This window comes from Elephas maximus, chromosome 3 (genome assembly GCF_024166365.1).
Source record: "Elephas maximus indicus isolate mEleMax1 chromosome 3, mEleMax1 primary haplotype, whole genome shotgun sequence".
NCBI classification, from domain to species: domain Eukaryota; kingdom Metazoa; phylum Chordata; class Mammalia; order Proboscidea; family Elephantidae; genus Elephas; species Elephas maximus.
Window position 1 is genome coordinate 143028631 of NC_064821.1, and position 23825 is coordinate 143052455.

Sequence of the window (23825 nt, forward strand, 5' to 3'; positions counted from 1 at the left end):
TCTGTATAGTGCTTCGTAATTGACAGAGGCATCAAAATGGCTCTGACGGGGGTGTTTTAAAAGTTTGCATTTTACGGGTCAAGAAACTAAGACCCAGGGAGGCTAATTTGCTGTATATCACACAGCTATTAAATGAGGGAACTGAGAACAAACTTGGGTGTCCCTATCTTGGCCATACATTTCTGTCGCCATTAGCACTCCTTTCTAGGAGTCTTTATGTGGTTTTACTCTCAGAGGTTAAAAAAAAAAAAAAAATAGTTGCAGGGAACCACACACGTAACTGTGTCCTTTTGCAGGATTTCCAAACCCATTAGAGGGGAAAAACACCTTTCTTATTCAAAGCTTCAGTTTTGGTGGATTTTATTAAGAGTGTAGAAGAAGCCCGTATAAAGGTGGTTTTCAATCAAACAAATATATAAGTTATATCTATCTTGTATGATCCACTCAGAATTTAATTAATATGGAATTGCCATTATTGACTAATTCATACTTCTTAAGAAAGTGCTCTAGTTTGAATATATTATTCATTTACACTAGTTCCTGGGAAGGCATTTGACATATTTCCCCTCTAGCAAAATCCTTCTGGCCTTACCACAAGAATACCCAGTGTATCAGTATATGGTTTATCCCCTTTTCCCTTCTGATTTGCTTCATTTAAATTGGTTCTCATAATTGTAATGCATGTATTTGTTTTATTTGTTCTGTTCTTTTGCTTTTGTTCTCTTTTATATTCTCTTAATAAATCTCCATTTTGCTAAATTATTTTTAACATTAATTGTAGGTCACTGGCCTTGTACTGTACTTAAAAATCAAGAAAGATGAGTTCTAAAATTGAAAGTACTCTTTTAAACACCTGTTTCTTGTGGTGTATATTTTTATACACTGGATAATTCTTTTTAATTTTGTCTCTAATTTTCTTCTGCAGACAAGGATTTTGAAATTACACGTCTCTTCCCTTGGCTTCCAACATACCACTCTCTCCTACCTGTCTTCCTAACTCTGATCCCTCTTCATTTTCAGCCCTTGGCCTTGTTTCCCATTTACTGTTTGCACTCTCCATTTATTATCTCATTAACATCCATGGCTTCAAGTATCATCCCTTTGCTGAAAATTTCCAAACCTGTTTGTCCAGATCAGATTTCTCTTACGAGCTTCACAGTTGTACTTCCTTCCACCTGTTTATTACCTACAGGACACCTCTCATGGATGTCCCATATCCCCTTAAATAGGTTCAAAATAAAACAACATCATTTTCCTAGAATTTGCTCCCCTTTCTTTCTACTGGACCACTAGCGATGTATCGACGACAGCAGAAACTCATCTTTGACTCTACCTTTCTCTTTATTCCCTACAGCCACTGTGTACCAAATCTTATGTATTGAATGCCAGCATATTTTGGGGATATGTTTTTATTTTTCTGCATTCCTGCTGTCATACATTAGTGGGAGCTCCAGTTATTCCCATTAAAGTTGTTCTAGTAGGAGAACAGAGAGAAAACATACCTCTAGGGAATCTGAAGGCATAGTTTAAATACCATGTGTAGAGTTTTTTTGAAATACTAACATTTCATTAACAATTTGCATTTTATTCTTTAATATATCTGTATTTTCCTTAATATAAATATATTTTAAATTACTTATTTATTTTATTCTATTTTATTTTTTTGTCTGATTGTTGCCTAAGGAAGCTAAGCTGTGTTTATACTGAGACTGGACATCTCTGCAATGCCATGTTAGTGGAGGTTACTAGTAACCCAGTTTGAGAAGCATTGGTTAGCTTTTCCTTTCTTATCTGAATTTATGCAGCATCCTCTTACTTGATCTATCTCCTTTCAGTCTTTCTTGTTGTCTGGTGCCTTCAAGTGGGCTCTGACTCATAGCAATCCCATGCACAACAGAATGAAACACTGCCGGGTCCTGTGCCACCCTCACAATCATTGCTATGCTTGAGCCCATTGTTGCAGTCACTGTGTCAGTCCATGTTGTTGAGGGTCTTCCTCTCTCTTGCTGACCCTCTACTTTACCAAGCATAATGTCCGTCTCCAGGGCCTGGTCCCTCCTGATAACATGTCAATGTACGTGAGATGAAGTCTTGCCATCCTCACTTCTCAAGAGCATTCTGGCTGTACTTCCAAGACAGACTTGTTCATTTTTCTGGCAGTCCATGGTATATTCAACATTCTTCACCAACACTATAATTTAAAGGCATCGACTCTTCTTCAGTCTTCCATATTCATTGTCCAGCTTTGTATGCATACATATAAGATAGTTGAAAATACCATGTCTTGGACCAGGGACACCTTAGTCCTTCAAATCAGTTCTACCCGCCACTACCAATTTGTTCATGCTAAAATTGAAACTAATTATGTAATTTTCCTGCACTGTGTCCTTAGTGTAAAATCTAAGCTCCTTTGTGTGACTTGCATGGCCCTTCATGTTCTGGTCTTGCCTGTCAAGTTTCAAATTTTGCTAGTCCACCTCTTCTCTGATCCACTCTCATGACCACACTCTAGTTCTGTCAGACTGAACTCTTACCCTTTCACACCTTTATACCTGCTAGTTATTTTTCTTCGTTTTTGAAATCTATTCATCTTCCAAGAGTCAACTTGAAAGTATCATCGTATCCAGTCCAAAATGCTCTTTGTAGGTAATCCTGTAACAGCCTCTGGATCCCTCTGTCATAGCACTTACCTTGCTGTCTTCTAGGTTTCTGATTACAAGTCCTTCTCCCCCACTAGATTGGAAGCTATTCATTCTTGTATCCCCAAGATCTAAAATGTCTAGCATACAATAAGCACTAAATAAATATTTAATGAATAAATGGATAAATGTATAAAGCATGGAAAATTTCTATTTCCAACTGATCTTAATTACAATTCTTAAAAAAAAACAAATGAAAACATAACTTGTATCCAAATCCAGAATTTGAACATAATAGTCTATGTTTTGCTTATTTGTTTCTTTTTTTTTCTTTTTATGTAGAAAAATTTTGGAGACTGGGTGTGTAATGAATATATCATGTACCTGTCAAGTTTTGTATCATTCATTACAATTATTTCTGGAAATGTCAGCTGGCACTAAGTTTAAAATGTAGCTGTAGTGTTTGTTATTGTGTTTTATATTAAATATCAGGGAAGACACAAGTATGCTAATTATCAGATTTAAAAGTTTAAAATACATAAAAGCAGAGTTGGTTTATTAGCACTTACCATATGCTAGGCACTGTGCTAAGCAATTATCATATTATTATTGAGATATATTATCTCAGTTAATTTCCCTGCAAAGGAGGTTATATAGATAAAGAAATTGAGACTTGCAATTTAAATAACTGATTATGCAAGATTACATAACCAATATATAGTAGACTAGTGATGGGAATGTAGTTACGTCTCACGTCAAAAACCTTTGCTTTCCCCACTACACTAGGCCTAACGTACTTAGAAATTCATGTGTAAACTCAAACGCAAAACCCAGTGCTGTCGAGTCGATTTCGACTCATAGCGACCCTATAGGACAGAGTAGAACTGCCGCATAGAGTTTCCAAGGAGCGCCTGGTGGATTTGAACTGCCGACCCTTTGGTTAGCAGCCGTAGCACTTAACCACTACACCACCAGGGTTTCCATGTATAAACTAGTATTCATGAATGATGTGAAGTGTTTGGCAGCTTTGGATAACTTCTTTGCATTTTGACATTTATGACTACACTCTATCCACTTGAAATGGTATTTTGGTATATGGTACAATATAATTTGTTGTTGTTAGGTATAGTCAAGTCGGTTCCAACTCATAGGGACTCTATAAGACAGAGTAGAACTGGCAGTTTCCATACAGTTTCCAGGTAGCTGCTGGTGTATTTGAACTGCCTACCTTTTGGTTAACAGCCAAGCTCTTAACCACTATGCCACCAGGGTTCCAGTTTAACCTTAGCATCAACAAATGGGATTCTTTGACCATTTTCGTGTCACAGGCTCCTTAGAGAATGCAGTGAAAGTTATGGACCCTTTGCTCACATACACAATAAAATATTTGGTAGTGTTGAATTCCGTGGAAAAAACCAGGCAAGGTTCAGAGCTCAGTTTCTAGAAAATCTATCTGTTTTTTGAATGAACAACCTAAGAGACAAGGAGATCAAACCACATGTTTCTGGAATTCTTGTCTATGTCCCTCTTCAGGACTGTTCTTTGTAAAGTGATTGTCTTGTGGAATTTTCCAAATTTCTAGAAGAGTACTCACTTCAAGTCTTACTAGCAACACATCAGCAATGCTAAATACATTCCATGCATGTTTAAGCATCATAATAATATAATATTTTTCTTACGTTACACATATCTCTTGCAAATATCAGTTGAAAAGTATTTTCTTGGTGAATTTGTAAAATCACAGTAATGATTTAGAGCAAGGCAAAACACTTTGCACAGAAATTTATCAAAGTATTAGATGAAATGCGTAATTGAAATGAAATGGCATAGAATTGTGACTATTACCCTAAGATAAAAGAATTATATGGTAGCATGACCAATATCTATGCTTGAAAATTATATATATATTTTTTATGAAATTAAGCCATTTTGACAGTATGGAGCTATATTATCCTGCTTGTCTACATACTAGTTCTACAAGGAGATACAGTTTTGCACTCTTCTCATTTTAAAAATGAGGAAACAGGCTTAAAGTTTAATGACCTGGGCTAGGACTTACGCTACTTGGTAACAGAGTCATGACTCCATTAGAGGGCTTCTGATTTCGAATTGAGTGTTGTTAGGTGCCGTCAAGTCAGTTCTGACTCATAGCAACAAAAGTCTGCCCGTTCCTGTGCCATCCTCACAATCCTTGCTATGTTTGAGTCCATTGTTGCAGACACTGTGTCAATACATTTCATTGAGGGTCTTCCTATTTTCACTGACCCCCTGCTTTACCAAGCATTATGTCTTTCTCCAGAGACTGGTCCCTCCTGATAACAAAAAAAAAAAAAAAAAAAAAAAGCTCTCCATTATTTCACAATCAAGCCTGGAAAGAGTCGTATAGATGTAGAAAACAAATTCCATAGGCTGAGAGAGTCATCAAGAGCATTTGATGCATGGTCTTTATTTTAAAGCTTACTACTTGCTTCCTTAGGCTTGTATTGTTTCACTTTGCAGAGCTCTGAAGGCCAGAGCATACTTAAGTAATTCAAAGTGATTCTTAGCTTTCATTTCAGTTTGACCCTAACTCTTGCGCTCTGTTCAACCTCTTTTTATTCTAATACTGTAAGAAAGATGAGTTTGGTGCTGAAGGATACAGTTTAAATACATTATCTAAATGTATGATATGTTAAAAATTATTGCATAAAATTTTTGATATACAGAGCACTCTAGTCTCACAATATGCTTCTAAATTTACTATGACAATTACAAATAACGAGGTTACCAGTGCCTGTATTTAAGAATTTATTTGAATTAAAAAAAAAAAAAAAAAGTAGGAGTACATAAGAAAAAAAAAATAGGTTTCTGAAAGTAACTAATTCAATGCAGTGAATGTGTGATACATTTACTGGTGATTAACACATTAGTAATACTTTTGAGATTACATATTTAAAGGGGCCTTCTCCCTTCTGCAGAATTTTTTTTTTTTTTTTCTCCCTTCTGCAGAATGTGTGTTTATGGTGGCAGCTTTAATGTTGCCTCCTGCTGTGCAGTTCAATAGAGTATGTTTTTAGGTGGTTGGTTGAGGGTTTTTTTTCCTTCTGTATGTCGATGGAGATAAGTGTTTTAATTACTTTTTTAATATCTGTGCTTTTGTATTTTTCTCCCCTTTTCCCTTTTATTTCCTGCTGTTGAGATTACTGCCTCATCTCCACAGCAGGTGGCTGTTGCAAATTTGTTTTCTTTGTAAGGCTGGTGGATTTATTTTGTATTATAACTGTTCCTTTTTAGTATTTTATTATTAATGATTTCTTTACTTTGGGATATAGTATACTTACATAGTCCTAAATAGTAATTTCCTAACACCATCTCAGAACTCCAGTCATTACGAAGAAGAAGGAAAAAAGAAAAAGGAAAAAAAAAAAAAGACCCTTTGCCTGAGGCATATTGTTTGAGCTTTGTCCGCACCCTTACTTTACAATGTGGGGATTAAATTATAAGGGAATTGTTTTATAACAAAAGCCAACTGAGAAAAAGAAAGGGAGAATAGAGAAAGAGAAATAAAGAAGATGACAAGGCTCCAGAGACAAAGCACACTTTAATAACTAATACCAAAAATCAAAAAAATCAAAGGGGTAGGTAAAATTTTTGAGAAATAAGAAATTTTATTAATATGTCTTTTCAAGAAAAGATATTTTAAACTAAACCTTATGTTTACATTGAATTTTAATTATTAAAATAACTTCTGCTAGTGCTAGGAAAATTAGAATATTGGAAAAGTATACGGAACAAATATTGTACCTTTTTTTGTCCAAAGATTTTGTTACTTTGGTTACTTTGGTTCTTTTTTATGTTTTATATAGAAAAGACAAATGATGAGATGGATCTAAGTGTAGAAATTCTTTGTCAAGAGAGTGAAATACACCCAAGGATATTTTATTCATCTTTGAGTCTGGGGGCATTATTTTCTTAATCAAGATAAAATCTTTTTATGTATTTTCCATGTGTACACAGAAAGTAAAAATTGTGATACCAAAAATGCATAGTGAGCCATATTCGTATTTTGTTATATAAAAATTATGAATTTTCTATTACTTTAAAAAAGACTCTAGAAGAGTTTTAACTACTCAGATTCAATTTATTCCATGTGTTTGTACTTGTTAATACATTGCTTTGTTATTATGTTCATATCATTTCTCACTTGGACATGCTCTAAATTGGAGTATAGTAAGTAGTAGGTCCTAATATGACGTCATTATATGAACTGACCTCAGTGGTGTAATAGAATTGGTACATACATGTTACATGAAATCATAAAATTTAGCTGAAATACATTTGTAATTTCAACTCTATAGGAATTATCATCTTTGATTATTTATTTTCTTCTCCAGTGATTTTAAAATTATATTGTTTTATAAATTAAAAAAGGAGTGCTCAGTACTATACTTGGTTCTGGCCTCCATCATTGTTATACATTGTTTATGTACAGACAAAGATCAGGATTTGAGATGGTAACTCCATTCATAAAATTCAACAGAAAAGAAGCTTCATCTTGTTATGCTCTAAGCAATTATGTGATACACACAATTAATGTGTATGGTCACATTGAGAAAGAGACTAGACAGCAGTTATACCAAACAGATGTTTAATGGGGATTTGAAAAATCAATGAAATGAATAATGTTGTGATGCATGATGATCTAATTTCATATGTGCTATATTGAATCACTTCATTCTTTTTGAATTCGGTCTGAATGCTCAGAACTAAACACATTTACAGCGGGGAGTGGGGAAGATGATGGGACGAGTTTTTACAGAGAAAAGAATCACAATAGGGCATCATTGAGCTGTTCTCTTTCTAATCAGTATATAGATTGCAGAATGATAACCCATCTGACATTATTGTCTCTTAGAAAAGTAAGGTGTAAATCCTTTGAGTAATATAAATGATCTTTAAGTGACAGATAAAAAAAAAATTATAAACCATTATGAATTATAGGGTACTTAGTCCCTTGAAAGGAATATTTTCTTTCCATATTGTAATCCCAACTGCTTGATCTTAATATATAAATAATTCCTCTTTTCAAATACCTATATACATGCACAAATAGATAGATATATTTATTATATACATACATTCACACATGATATATATAGCCATCTAAATGGTTTCTTACGAGTAGTTGCAATGTCTTGTTTGCTATGAATTTATCATGTAAGTTTTTACTATCCATAGTTTTTATACTTTATACTTATACTGATTTGTATTTGAAATCATTTTACATTTACCAGCTTGAATTTATTTATTTATTTATTTTCTAATTTTCAGAACAACGCTTTACAGCAGGAAGGAATGTCTTTATTGTAAAAATCAAGAAATTAGAGAACTATAGTATTAAGCAATTTTATCCAAGTACAGCTAGGAAGTGGAAACAATGAGGCTTGAATTTAGTTCGCCAGACTCCTAGATTAATGCTCTCTGAGGCACAGGTTTACTCTTATGGATACAATTTGAATTAAACGTTAAAAAAAACACAAGTTGCCATTGAGTTGACTCCAACTCATGGCAATCCCATGTGTGTCAGAGTAAAACTGTGCTTCACAGGATTTTCAATGACTGATTTTTCAAAAGTAGATCACTAGGCCTTTCTTCTGAGGTGTCTCTGGGTGATTAAGACCTGGGTGTTATATTCCTGGTCTTGAAGCACATGTGGTTTCAGTCCATGGTAGTCTGTAGAGTGAATGGGGTTGGAAGAATACCCTCGTCTGGCCACAACCTGTCATTCTAACTGAAGACGCTGCCACTCATAGACTGTGATACCCATGTGACTGTCACTGACCATTGAACTATGCAATAAAATTAGTTATGTGTATCATGGATTAGGTATTTAATTTATATCTACATAAATGTATTATATTAAATCAAACAAAGATTCGGCATATATTCGAAAAGACAAAAGTTGAGAAGCGGACAAGCATGCTGCCAGAGCTAATATCTTTCCAAGTTCAAGGAAATATTACAGAGTAAGCAAGAATCGGAAAATGGACAACCACATTCCACAGCCATGTCTGCTGGAGTCCAAGGAACATTATTATAGAATAAACAAGAATGGGAAAATGGACAAGCATACTGCCAGAGTCATGTCTGCCCGAGTCCAGAGAATATTACAGAACAGACAGCAGTGGAAAAATGAATAAGCATGCTGCCACAGCCATGTCTGCCCGAGTCCAAGGAAGGTTACAGAGTCATCAGAATATATTAACATTATAAATGGGCAAAACCACTGAAAACTTCACCTTTTCACAGATTGGCTAGAAACTGTCATCCTACATTTTCAATTGTCTTTCTTAAAGATTGTTGGTATTTCAGTAACTGACAGACAGGAAGGTTTTCATTGGCCCAACAAATTTCTATTCACTATATGTTAATATAAAAAGGTAAGAGTAGAAAGTCTTTTGTCTTCTGGCTTATGTGAAAGGTTCCCTAAAAGATACTTTCCAAGATTATTCTTTCTACTGTCTTCATACCTCAGAGCCCAGTTGATGTGTTCTTGTGAGTCTTGTTGAGCTCTTGTGAGTCTAACTCCAGCTGGGTCACATTCTCTATGCTCAAGGACAGGGAATAATGACTCCAATATTATTTCCTAAATCAACTTTCATAACAGAAAACAATGTGTGGCTTGAAAGAACAGAAATTTACTTTCTTACACTTCTGGTCGCTAAAAGTCCAAATCAGGGTCTCTCCTGTGTCAATTCCTTCACTGCCAGTAGCTCTAAACATTCCTTGGTTCCTTGGCGTTGCTTGGCTTGTAGAAAATCCTAGCATGGAGTCTGTCTTTCTCTTGTGTGTGTCTGTCTATTCTGGTCTTTTATAACTCACAAGTAATGAGTTGTAACATCCACCCCACCCTAGTATGATCTTATTAACATAACAAAAGAAAAAACCTTATTTCCAAACAGGATCAATTCTGCAGGTACAGGGGTTGGGATTGCTGGACAGAAAGAGTAATTTACTTGCTGAAGGTCATAATATCTAGTAAGTGCTAGAATTTTAATGCAGAAAGTTGCACTTCAGAAGCTTTATTCTTATCCAGTGTACTCTATTGAGAAATAATTGGAGAAATAAGTAAATTGGCATAAAAATACTTTAAAAAGATTTAATGAACAAACATAAAGAAAAAAAAAATTGTTGGATAAACTACTTTGCTTTTACAAACCCATGGATAGAAGTTAGGCAGTCCAGTGCCCTTCAGTGAGAACTTGTTTAATGAATTCATATTCAATCCACATATTTTAATCCTCTTCTTAAAGCAGCATCATTCCCCAAATCAGGGTTAGAAAATGAGGACTAAGATAATACAATATAATTTCTTCTTTGGGAAGAAAGTGAAATTTCAGACAAAAAAGTACTTTGGAAAGTAAAAAACTTAGAATATTTGCCATGAGCTGCATGTTGCTGTTCTCAGTCAGTAAAGCTAAGAGTAGTGACACCAGGAAACCCTGGTAGCGTAGTGGTTAAGAGCTACAACTGCTAACCAAAAGGTCTGCAGTTGAAATCAACCAGGCACTCCTTGGAAACTCTATGGGCCAGTTTTGCTCTGTTCTATATATGGTCACCGTGAGTCAAAATCGACTCGATGGCAAAGGGCTTTTTTTTTTTTTTTTTAGTGACACCAAGCCCATAACACAATCAGTAGTATTGTATTTGTCTGTTAAAATCTTTCTAAAAAAGAAAAAAAAATGTGGGAAATAAGTATTGATTTATCTGTAGGGAGAGGTCAGTGTACTAGAGCTTTGCCCTTTTCTGTAAGTCACTTCCTTTGGCCAGGTACCTGAGGCAGTTCCATAGTGCTCTGTGCTGTTCTCTCCACTTGTGTGGGATTTCTGAGGCTACCTTCAATGGCAGGTGTGTCTGCTGTTCATCTTTCCCATGACAGCTTAGCTGCCATTCAAACGGTTGCCTTCAAGAACAAAAGGTGTTTCACAAATGATTGCTCAGTCCAATTAACACAGAATAAGTGACCCAGTGAAAAAACCCAGACAAATTATAGAATATAAGTAATTCATAAATACACCTTATCATAGCTATGGAGACTCAACCTTAAAAGCTTACTCCTCTTGAGTTATGTACTAGATGATAACATCTAATGAACTATTTAATATCTTGTTAATGTTATTTGCAGTCCTGCAAAACTTAGTAGAAGCCCAAGGAAAGAGTTTACTATAGCTACTGTTGCTATTGATTGTATAGTTGTTCCAGAGGGAGGTGCTTTGAAAACAAAGCAGGGATACATATTTCAAAGAATATCAAATATTGAGAAATAACCAGCAGATACCCAAGAGGAATGCACTTAAGAAGGAATACATTTCAGAAAGGAATTGTACTAAAGAAAATAATCACAAAACAAAGATGCAGTCTAGAGAAGCAGCCACCATGGATATCGGGATCACTCTTTTTCCTACCACCAGATTGAAATCTTGCCACAGACACGTTCTGTGCTATATACACATCTTTATCTTAACAATGAAATTTGATACATATGAGCTGAATGATTAGATAAACCAAAAAAATCCCATTGCCTTTGAGTCAATTCCGACTCATAGTGATTATATAGGACAGAGTAGAACTGCCCTATAAGGTTTCCAAGGAGTGGCTGGTAGATTTGAACTGCTCACCTTTTGGTTAGCAGCCAAATGCTTAACCACTGCACCACCCAAAAATCCCCTGCCTTCGAGTCGATTCCAACTCATAACAACCCTATAGGGCAGAGTAGAACTGCCCCATAGAGTTTCCGGGGAGCACCTGGTGGATTCGAACTGCTCACCTTTTGGTTAGCAGCCATAGCACTTAACCACTACGCCACCAGGGTTTCCACTGCACCACCAGGGCCCCTTAATTTAGATAAAAAAATTATAGCACTTGTTAAATAGCATCACATTATAGCAAGCCTTAATTATAACCATATACATGAAAAAAAAGCAGCATTTTGAAGTTAAAAGCACAGAACCTACAGGCTGTCTAGAAATTGGCAATGTCGCTTACTTGTTCTGTGACCTTTAGGAAAGTTACTTAATCTCTATGTGTCTCAGTTTCCTCTCATCTAAAATGGAGATCATAATAACATAACTTGTCTCTCAGGATTGTTGCGAGAATTAAATGAGTTAACATATACAAATCACCTACCAATATGCCATGTAATTAGAACAGTTCATATAATATTATAAATAATTGATAAGTGCTAACTTGAATTTTCTGCAATACAGTCTTGTAAAGTTTATTTTCTTTTCAGAGAACTTGAAAATTATCATTTTCAATAGTTATTAAGGACATTTTCTTCTGATAAATAAATTTTGAAATGCAAAAAAAAAACAGTAATTTTTTTCTAGGGGAACAAAGAAAGTACATAAAATAAAAAAAAGTATACTGACATCTAAATAGACAAAGAACACTTGCGTATGCTACAATGAGATGTTGCATTTGTCACATCTTTGCCAATTCCTCTTTATTCATAAACTCCCTTCTTCTCACTGAAAGGTGAATTAACAAATCATTTCTGTGTCATTTTGAAATCATTCTGGTATAGACACATACTTTATTTATTAATATGCCACCTACTCTCAGAGAAATCTTTCTTTGATAGATGGGTATTTGCAAGTTTCATTTTCTTTTTTATTTCACTTAAGGTTGCCTCATTTTTCTTTTTTTGTAGCACTTTGTTTAAATTTACTAAGGTTTAATACTTTACTTTGATTTAAGCTTTATTTTTTCTTTGCCTTAGGTTTTAAAGTTTGAAAGAATTGATAAACTACAGAATAAATAAATGTATCTTAATAAAAAAAAATTTTTTTTAACAGCTAATGTTTATTGAGCATTTATTATGTGCCAGGTCTCGATGCTGTTATGTGTATGTATACGTATGTATATAAAATCTCTTTTAGACCTCACATCTATGAAGAAAGTGTAATTATTATCCCTACTTTATCAATGAAATAGTGGAAGGTCAGAGAAAGTAAGGAACTGTGTCAGTCAGGGAAACAATCAGTAGGATAAGATACATATATAGAGAGAGGGAGGGAGAAGAGGAGAAAGAGAGACAGGTTTATTTATTTCAAGGATTTGCTTACATGATTGTGGACACTGGCAAGTCTGGAATTTGTAGGGTAGGCTAGCAGGCTGGAAACTCTCAGGCAGGAGCTGATGTTGCAGTCTTGAGGCAGAATTTCTTCTTCCTTAGGGTAACCTAAGTTTTGCTTTAAGACCTTTCAACTGATTGGATGAGGATTACTCACTGCTTCATAAGCCACATGTGCAAAAGAGCTTCATAGCAACACCCAGGTTAGTCATTGAATAAGTGGGTGCTGTAGCCACTTTGGGACCCTTGTGGCACAGCAGTTAAGAACTTGGCTGCTCACCAAAAGGTCAGCAGTTTGAATCTACCAGCCGCCCTTTGGAAACCTCATGGGCAGTTCTGCTCTGTCCTATAGGGCCGTTATGAGTCAGAATCAACTCGATGGAAACCGGTTTGGTTTTTGGTTTTGGTAGCCTAGCTAAAGTAGACATGTTGCCGGGTGAAAACCCCGGGCTTTGCTCTGCGTGACTGGTTACAGCCAATAAACAAGATGCCGAGGTGGGAGAACAGAAAGATGCCTTTATTTTGTTGTACACTGAAAGGAGCAGTCAGGGGTGTTGCCTCCAAGACTTCTTGCAGGCAGCTTGGGGAGGTGGGCTTTTACAGAGGGCAGAGGAGTAAATTGAAATTCATCATGAATGTTCAGAATTGACCTTCACGCAGGCACTCAGAGCTTGGGGATGACTGTGCGTTTTTTTAGAACAAGGGTTCAATCCTCAGGATGGAGGAAGAGGTTGATTTTCTTTCGTTGAGATGTTGAGTCTCTGCCCAGAGGTGGTTTGAGGCCATCTATGGCCTGTTGTGTGGTTATCTTGTCAGGGATGATTTTAGAAGAATGTGGAGCTTATTCTGCTTGGTGTAGGAGGATAAGCCAGAGCAGTTGTCTCTCAGAAAGGTTGGGCTCTGAGGCTGCCTGCCTCAGACACATAAAGATAACCATCACAGAAACTTAAACAAGATCACAGAGCTGGTCAATGGGGAAGGAAGGACTCATACCATAGCCTGTCTGAAGAAAAAGTCCCTACTTTAACTACCACACAGCATCATATTTAGCAGAGGATAGGGTACAGTTGGGCCAGCCTACTGAAGGGTCCGTAGGAAAGCTTCTAATGCAGTGTACTCGGGCACAAGGTGTAACGTATTACTCATGTGAGTGGAAGGACTTTATGGGCTCAGACCTTGAAACTCTAAATGTGTACGTGACTTGGGGTGTGGCTATGTGGGCCGTATGCTTAACGTAATCCATGATCCAAGTGCTGGCTCATTTTTCTTCTCCTTTAACAGCCATAGGTCAGATCATCTAACTAGTGCCCTTTTGAACATTTCCAGGAAGAATTTGACCCAGTAAATACTAAATTGGCTATAGAGATAAGTGCAAAGTGGGTAGAAGCACAGGGAACTCAGTTGACCTTGTCAGTGTCTTGCTCCAAGTGAAAAAAAGAAAATTAAATTTTACCAAAGCATTTTTCTTGTGAAAATCTCTGTGGTTATGGTGGTGTGTGTTAGTAACAGTACTTTGCACTTCTTTAAACCCGTTGCCCTTAAGGTGATTCTGACTCACAGCGACCCTATTGGACAGAGTAGAACTGGCCCACAGGGTTTCTAAGGCTGTCATTTTTAGAGAAGCAGGTTGACACATCTTTCTCCCATGGAACGTGGGTGAGTTCTAGCCATCGACCTTTCAGTTAGCAGTTAGCAGTTAGTGCTTTACCACTGTGCACCAAGGCTCCTTCTATACTTCTTCACATAGTGGTTATTTTAGTGGTGAGTTTATAGAAAATAATTATGTAAGTAAAGCATTCTCTCTGCCTTAGTATGGCAAATAGTGAAAAAGTAGAGATTAGGAGTTAGTAAAGGTAGAATTTTAGACTACTGCAAGTAGCTGTGGCACTCTTCCTAACCACCATTTACATTCTCTGTGCCTTGTTTTTGATCTGCCTTACAGATTTTTGTTTATTATATCCAAAACTGGATAGCACTTCAGATTGTTTGTGGTCATGTTAAGCAAGAAAATGAATTGCTATAGAACATAGGCCATCTTTATCATATAGTAATATGAGAGGGGACACTAGAGCCCTTATTTAAATCTAGATATGTAAAGTATGCATATGTTGGTTTGACTAATCAAGTGTAGGTAAAATTGTAGTCATCCTTTAATAGATTTCAAGGAAAGCCATTTTGACAGTAGGTTTTATAGTATACATTCATCTATTTTCATGAATTCCCTTTCTAACCACACATTTATATGATGGTTTACATGTTTCCAATATACCTAAGAATATTTCTCTCTGTCAAAAAATGAACATATAGTCTTACGCCTGTTTAATTTATAGAGAAGCCAAGGTAAGGCAAGTTAAGTGACTTGCCTAACCTCTTTAGATAATTAGGATAATTAAAAAAAAATGAAAGATCTTAAGCAAAGAGTAAATTCCTTTGGAGTGGGGGATGGAGGGCTGCTGGGTAGGGAAGAAAAATGTTTAGTGTAATATGAAGAGACAGCAGGGGTTTGTTGCTGGTTACACACTCAACCTACAAGCATCTTCAGCTTTGACCTCAGGCGTGGCGTCTACCTTGCCTCACATGACAAAAGTCATCCGTGAGCCACATTTATTATTTATTTGTCCACAAGCAGCTACCCATTGCTCTCCATTTAACTATAAAACAAACTCCCACCTCTCTAGAATGACTCATTGGAAAATGAGTTTGGAGAGTAAATAAAATTAAACTATACATTTCCCCCTGTGTTTATAGAATTGAGATGAATTATTTCTCTACTTTCCTATGTTGAGGTGGTTACTATGAGATCTGTTCTATTTTTAATTTGGGAAAAAAAAATATTAATCTGCTATTCATTTGCTTTTCAAAATTTTGTAATTCTTTCCTAATGATGTAGGAATGCATGTTTGTTATAGAAAATTTGGAAAATAAGGTAATAATAAAAAAATGGAGTATCCACATTTTCAGTACCCCAGATGTAATCACTGTTCAGATTGTATAGTTTATATATTTTTATATAAAATTTGAGTCATGCTATACAAACTGTTTTGTATCTTGCTAGTTCATGTAACACTATGTTTTTTTGTTTTTAACTACAGTCTAAGACCACACTTTTCAAATACTGGTTTTAATGGCTGTATTTCGTTTTGATTTGTTTTTTTAGTAGAACTCATTTAATCATTCTGTGGACGTTTAGATATTCTCCTTATTTTATTTATTGCAGTGTTTGTTTTAATACAGTAGGAATCATATCTCTTTGTTTTAATTTGCAATTCTTTAATTACTAATGGATTTAAGATGGTATTTTTTTCTCTCAACTTATATTATCTTTTGTTTATGTTTCTTATTGCTAGTATGCTCCTTATTGATATTTTAGAAACTTCTTCACATAGTAATTTTATTAAAAAGAAAATCTATTTTTCTGGTTAATCATTTACTTCCTATAATAATTTTGAAATGAAGAAGTAGCTGAATTTTTCTGGTAAAATACGACATTGACTTTTCTTTGAGTTTTTCCTTCCACACCTTTTTTTCTTAGAATGATCTTTCACGTTCAGGAATTAGATATACATCAAAATTTTCTTTTATTTTTTTTATGACTTCAATCTGTCTGACACTTTTCCTCTATGATATGAAGAAATAATATATTTGATATCTGTGTATTATATACATATATGTTTCTGTGTATATAAATATGTGCATGCATATATGATTCATCAAGTGTGTGTGGTCACATACTAAAGGTATTTCTCCTTTACATTGTGTTTTTTTTTTTTCTGTTCATTTTCCTATAGTTTTTTTTTTTCCTGCCAGAGGTTTATTTTAATGATTACAACTTTCTACTTTGTTTTAATATCCAGTATGATAAGTTCTTCTTCCTACTAATGATATTTTATAAACATTTTATTACTTAGGTCTGCCAGAAGCAAATAAAGACCGCATCTTTGAAGGCCTGACGCAGGACCAGGGATTTTACACATCCAAAGACTTTTTGCCACTTGTAGCTAAAGGCAGTAAACCAGGTATAACATATTGTTTTTTATTCTTAAGACCACCTGTGTTGTTGCATGTGTTATAAATTATATTGGATACAAGCTCAATAGGATGTTGTTCAGATCTCAAACTGATTCCTTAAATAACACCCAAGGAAAGTAAAAAAATCCTGATATGACATTTTGCCAGAATCATTCTTCCAATCTAATGTCATCATAATGTTCACTGTATTATATGTATTAAAAATTGTTTCAATGTAAGACAGCCCATAACAAACACTGGAAAATACTCTTAAGAGAAATGGAAGGAGCTTTGGTTTGGGAGCTATTTTTTTCTTCTTCTTCTAGTTGTCGTATAAACATAGGTTACACAACATTTGCCAATTCAACATTTTTCACTTAGTGTGAAACCATCACCAGCATCCATTGCCATACCTATAAACAGAAACTCGATGCTAGCTAAATAAATATTTCTCTCTTTCCCCTTGCCTCCTTCCCCTGGTAACTAGAACCACTGTTAAACTCTGATCTCTATACATTTACCTGAATGTTTAATATTAGTGAAATCGTACCATATCCTCTTTTGGTGGTTGATTTATTTACTCAGCGTAGTATCACCAACGTTGTAGCATGTATCAGGACTTACTGGGAAAACATAACATATCTTAAATGATTTATGGCCATGCAGGCAGAAAGATTCAAGGTCTGTAACTGAACTGTAATTTTATGAACTTAACCCAAAACACCTGGTATAAAGCCTGTGTAGTAGTATTTCATACACCCTAAGAAGAAGAACCTAGAGCCATGCTATGGCTTGGCCAAAGTTTTGGTCTTAGTGATGAAGAAGCTGTAATATTTTCTCAGAAACACAATGATCTAAATCCTTTAAACATATATTTTCATAGAAGTCTGAGCTTCAGATATTGCAACATCTAATTACACGTGGAAGACCTATGGCATACATTTTTCTCCCCAAATTTAAAAGCTAAGGAACTTTCTGTATTAGATCATTCTGCTGAAGTTTAAAGCTAAAGGTGTATACCATCTCTCCTTTCCTCATTCCAGGAAAACTGGGTGCTTGGTACTGAAGAAGATCATAGTCCACAGTCCGTAGAGCACGCACTTGAGAATCACAGGGTGGCAACTGTATAATCCACAGTACAAATCCTCCCAAGCAAAATGATTACATTTATGGAGATTATAGGTTTATTCGATCCATGGCTCTATTTCAATAATTATAGTAATTTATCTTATCAGCACTTTTATTTAAATTGATGATTGAGCACTATCTAGTATATAGAAAACTTCTTCATTTTATTTTTTTTCTATAAGACTCATGATAATGGATATCAAATCTTTATATGGGTGGACACTCAGAAAGCCATATTTCTTTCATTGCCTAATTTTGCAAATAAAACCCGGGAAAACCAGTAACATGGAGAAAGTTTTATTTTACCTATTATGAGAAAATAATTCTCAAAAATTCTTCAGTGATACGCAGTTAATTATTCAGTATTTAAATTTGCAAAGATTGCTATACTATATAAACACAGCTACATGTTAGAAATTTTACAAGATAATATGTAAATGAAGTATTGAATGAATGACGGCAGATCATTAACCTAGAAAATAAGGATCACAAATTTAATGATGCCTAGTTAAAAATACATATCACAGTGTTAACCAAGAGAGTTTTAATTGGTTGATTCCAGTTTGTTGTGACCTAAACTCTTCAAAATGTGTTGTAGTGATCCTTCTGGAAGGAAAAAAGGAGGCAGTGCTGCTAAAGGTACTGACTATGAAATTACATATATGAGCATATTTTTAAAATGGGAATAAAACTGTCTTTCAATGAAGCAGAATAATTTGATAGTGACACTCCATCCTCGAAAACTGCAAGATGCAATTTTACACTGCTTTGAGTACAAGTATCTTTTGAGCTGTCATGCAGAAATGGTTTCTCTACTTGAAAATGGGGTTTTCCTTTCATCATTCAGGAATGTGCGCCTGTCACTCTCCATTGCCATCGATACGGGGAGCAGTGATTGTACTTGGAGCTGGAGACACTGCCTTTGACTGTGCAACATCCGCTTTACGTTGTGGAGCCTGCCGCGTGTTCATCGTCTTCAGAAAAGGCTTTGTTAATATAAGAGCTGTCCCAGAGGAGGTAAAATGGAACCATCGGAAAGTAGGGAGTTGTAATGCAGCAGATTTTAGGAGATGAAACTATTAATGTACAGCCCCCCAGTTTAAATCATTAGACTGTTCGTGAGCTAATGCAAATTTTAAAATTTCATAATTGTCTAATTCAGGCATTCAAAGTAAAAAATATATATATGTACATACACACACATATATATATAAATAATGATTTGACTAAAATGAGAAATTTATCTTTGTCAATATAGGAGTGCTTCTTGTTCTCTGTCCTATAGGGTCGCTATGAGTCGGGAATCGACTCCAAGGTACTGGGTTTTTTTTTTTTTTTTTGCCTTGTTCTCTGTGTTAATACGTTTTAAATATATTCTAATTCAACTAGTAGCATTGTAATGCACTAAGTTTTCTATATCCTGAACAATAGGCACTCTTCTTGAAATGTATGGAGATTAGGGGAAGTGGTAGTTAGAGACATTCAGGATTTTGCATAAATCATGTTTACAATCTGCATTCACATATATGCACCTTGGTCATACTTACAGTCAATTCATCTGCTGTTGTGAAGCAAATAGAATGAGGAGATTGCCTTGTGCTTTTAAAGAAGAGATCCAGTGGAAGCGCTATTCAAAACTAATAATTGGTTAACTTACTAAAAATGACATCAGATTTAAAATCATTTTATTCTTATAAGTGGCCAGTGACTAGACCTGTGTGAGGCATCAGCTGGCTACGTGTCCCAACGACTCTTCAAATTGTAGTGCTGTTACAGATGGATAAAGTCTTACAAAGGGTATTAATTCTGAGAATGAGAACCAAACATTTTTATACAAAGATAAATTACTCATGCTATCTAAATCAGTATCATGAATCCGATTTCACTTTAGAATGCCTGAATGTATTTGGAATCTCTCTGCTAGGCAAGAATTATAACGCTGTAGTCAATTTTTTTTTTTTAGTCAGTAGGTGATTTGTCACATGATAGTCACCATATTACAGGTTAATCTTACTAAAAAATCAGAGTCACCACTGGTTCATGGCTAGCTTTCAAAATGTTAACTTCATTTTCTAGGCTTTTCTTCATCCAGTCTACCCTCTTTATGCACACCCCCCCCCCGCCCCGCCCCCAGCAGCCAAATCCAAAGTAGAGATGTCTTACAATCACGGGAGCTTTTTTTTTTTTCTTTCTGGAGAGCTGTCTCAGGTATCAATTATTGCAATCAAGTCATATTACACATAAAAAAGGAAACAACCATCGTGGAGTTAAGCAACTTATCTATGATTGTAGCTTCAGGAAGGAGGACAGGAGCTATACTTTACTCATTTTTGTACCTATTTGCATAGCACAAACAAAAACACAAACCTGTTGCTGTCCAACTCATAGCAACCCTACAGGACAGGGTAGTACTGCCCCATAGGGTTTCCAAGAAACACCCTGGTAGATTCGAACTGTTGACTTTTTGGTTAGCAGCTGTAACTCTTAACCACTATGCTACCAGGGCTTCCTTGCATAGCACAGGGCCAGGGAAATAAGTAAGTACTTGAAAAATATGCTTTGAATGAAATATTTTAAATCTTGTTTTGTGTCCAAAAGCTGAGAAGTTTTCATTACAAAAGTGTGATGCTTGAAGTTTGGAAGGGGAGGATACCCCTGAGTGAAAATTTCAGTTTACTTCATACTTTGTGTTATTGTCACATTATGTAAGCATTACCGAGGATAACTAGAAATACATGGTGACTATTTCTTCTGTCTGAAGCAGAACACATACACAAATGAGACCAGATAATTATTTGAGAAGCTAGAGATAGACATCCATATATTTATTTATTTACATACAACAAAACGTATCGCTGCCCATTCCTGCGCCATCCTCACGATCGTTAATGTGTTTGCGCCCATTGTTGGAGCCACTGTGTCAGTCCATCTCATTGAGGGTTTCCTCATTTTCACTGACCCTCTACCTTACTGAGCATGATGTCCTTCTCCAGGGACTGGTCCCTTCTGATAACACTTCCAAAATATATGAGACAAAGTCTCCCCCATCCTCACTTCTAAGGAGTATTCTGGCTGTACTTATTCTAGGACAGATTTGTTTGTTCTTCTGGCAGTCCATGGAATATTCCGTATTCTTTGCCAACACCATAATTCAAGGGAGCAATTCTTCTTTGACTTTCCTTACTCACTGTCCAGCTTTCGCATGCATATGAGGTGACTGAAAATACCATGGCTTGGGTCGGGTGCCCAAGGTGACATCTTTGCTTTTTAACACGTTCAGAGGTTTTTTTCCACAAGATTTCCCCAAAGCGATATGTTGTTTGATATTTTGACTTCTGGTTCCATGGGCACTGATTATGGATCCAAGTAAAATGAAATCCTTGACAACTTCAATATTTTCTCCATTTATCATTATGTTGCTTATTGGTCCAGATGTGAGGATTTTTGTTTTAATCAACCTAAATTTATTGAGCACGTATTATGTGCTACCAGGCATTTTCTGGGCAATTTGTACATAGCAGTCAGTGAACAAATCAGATAGAAATTCTATCCTCATGGAGCTTGAACCTAGTGAGGGAAGACACCCAGGAAACAAATTTAAAAAATCTTCACATAAATAGTATATTGAAGAGTAATTAGTGCTATGGAGAAAAAATAATTAATAAAGGAGTATAAGGGGTTTGTGGAGGGATGTTATGGAAAAGGGAATAGGGAAGGCCTCTCTGTTGGGACTGTTTTGAGCATAGAGGTAAAGAAGTTGAGGGAAAGCAGGCATCTGAGGGAGAAACATTTTAGTATAAGGCAAATGCATTCACCTGTGATTAAGGGAAGGCTTTTGGTTTTCTAGTAATAGGCAAAAAGTCAGTTTGGTGGGCCAGAGTAAGAAAGGGCAGTGGGTGGCCTTTATTATACCTTCGGCTTTTACTCTGAGTGGAAGAGGGAACCACTGGACTATTTTGAGCAGAAAACAAGTTCTGACATAAATTTTAGAAGGACCACTCTGTTGAGAATAGACTATAGGGATGTAGGGTCAGAAACAGGGAGACTGTTGTTGTTACTGTTGTTAGGTGCTGTCGATTTTGATTCATAGTGACCACATGTGACAGACTAGAACTACCCCATAGGTTTTCCTAGGCTGTAGTCTTTACAGAAGCAGATCAACAGTTCTTTCCCCCAGGGAGCCACTAGATGGAATTGAATCACAATCCTTTCGGCTAGCAGCCGAGTACTTAACTGTTGTGTCTTCAGGGCTGGGAGACTAATCAGGGGCTAATTGAAAGACTAAACTCTTGGCAATGTGACTGGATTGTGGGAAGGCAAGAATCAGAGTTTAGGTGTAGCGTAGTTAGAAAGCCAGAGCTCAATTGGCTCAACTTGGTTACCAAAGTGTTGAGAGAAAGCCCTGGGTCCATGGGGCAACAGGTCAAATGCTTATGGTAGAGCTTAGTATAACTCAAGTGGATCTGGGGCTTAATTAAAACTAGAAGAATCAGTGTTTGGACATTTTTTTATTATTAACTTACAAGAAACCTCATTTTTTATGTTGGTGTTGAATCTACTTAAATATGTGATCTATGAGACCAGGGACCATGGTCATCTCTCTTGGTCACTTTTGTCTTCTCCCTGCTAGCACAATGAATGCTACATATAGTGTCCAGCAAATAATTGTGGAATGAATGTTTTCTGGGGTGAATCAACAACCAGGGCTTCCACCATTAAAGAGAGCTAATACCTTTCAAGTTAGATAAATGTTATAGCAGTAGGCCTTTGAAGGCCAATCTGATAATTTTAGGCAAAATTCCTCGGAACAAGAGGAGAAGTAATAAGTAAAACATTATCAGAGTGTGGCCAATGCTTATGCTTCTTTACGATTGGGGAATTCTATCATTTGTTGAGATTCCAGTGTTAGCCTCTCTTGGCCATCACTTGGTTTTGTGCATACCAAAAGAAGGCCCATGCCATTGCAGTGCTAACATTCATGAAACTGGAAAGGCAGGAAGTGGAGACCCAATATCATGAATCTACTTGAAAATACAAGTTTGTGAGATTTTGTCTTAGGCCGTATTTTTACCCATATAAAGTATGCCGTATCATACCCCATTCCTTCACATTTGTCATATTCATTCTATGCTTTCTACCTTCAACACATACTTCGATCATACTTCGTTTCTTTAGAATTCAATGAAGATTCAGGAGCAGGATCTTTTAGAGATTTTCTCACATATATGCATTGTTTACAGGTCTTGGACGCTTGGGTGGAATTTGGGAATAACATGATTTTCTGTTTAGTAAAGTGCCTCAGCATTAGGACTTTATTCTTACTTGGAGGGTCATATTTGCCTCACAACTGATGAAAACTATAGTAGACAGACAAGTAGACAGATGAAAAATAAAGAAAAACAAACCAAACAAGAGAATGACGTTAAGGTTTGAGTAGTTTACTTTGTTCCTGTCAGCCTAGTTCCTAGACGTTTTCAGAGTTAATTGGGGAAGAAAATATAGAACAAGATAAAGTTCTCTTACCCTTTAGTGATGTACATGAATTACTACAGAGATCAGTTACATTAAACATGGGATTATTTGAAACTATGTATGTTATATGGTTAAAAACCAAGAACAATATAATTGGATCCAGAAATTTTTTTTTTTTTATAAAGCTAGGAGATACCGCCCAATGGATTTTGCATATCCCATTTCTCTAATGAAATGGTTCTTAAAATTTAGTGTGTATTAAAATCTCCTAGAAGACTTCTCAGGGAGCCCTGATGGTGCAGTGTTTAAGTTCTCAGCTGCTAACTGAAACGTTGCCAGTTCAAACCCACCAGGCCCTCCACAGGAGAAAGATGCTTCCATAAAGATTACAGCCTTGGAAACCTAATAGGGCAGTTCTCCTCTGCCCTATAGGGACGTTATGGGTTGGAATCAACTCCACGGGA

General features: G+C 35.9%; 1 protein-coding gene across 4 annotated transcripts in view; it reads left to right on the forward strand.

The window, feature by feature from the left end:
- Positions 1-23825, forward strand: part of DPYD (dihydropyrimidine dehydrogenase) — a 981230-nt gene that overhangs the window by 374048 nt on the left and 583357 nt on the right. For all 4 annotated transcript variants that reach the window (XM_049875731.1, XM_049875734.1, XM_049875732.1 and 1 more), the window contains 2 exons: positions 16662-16769; positions 18737-18906. In XM_049875731.1, coding sequence (XP_049731688.1) covers positions 16662-16769; positions 18737-18906 — 278 coding nt within the window. The remainder of the gene's footprint in view (positions 1-16661; positions 16770-18736; positions 18907-23825) is intronic.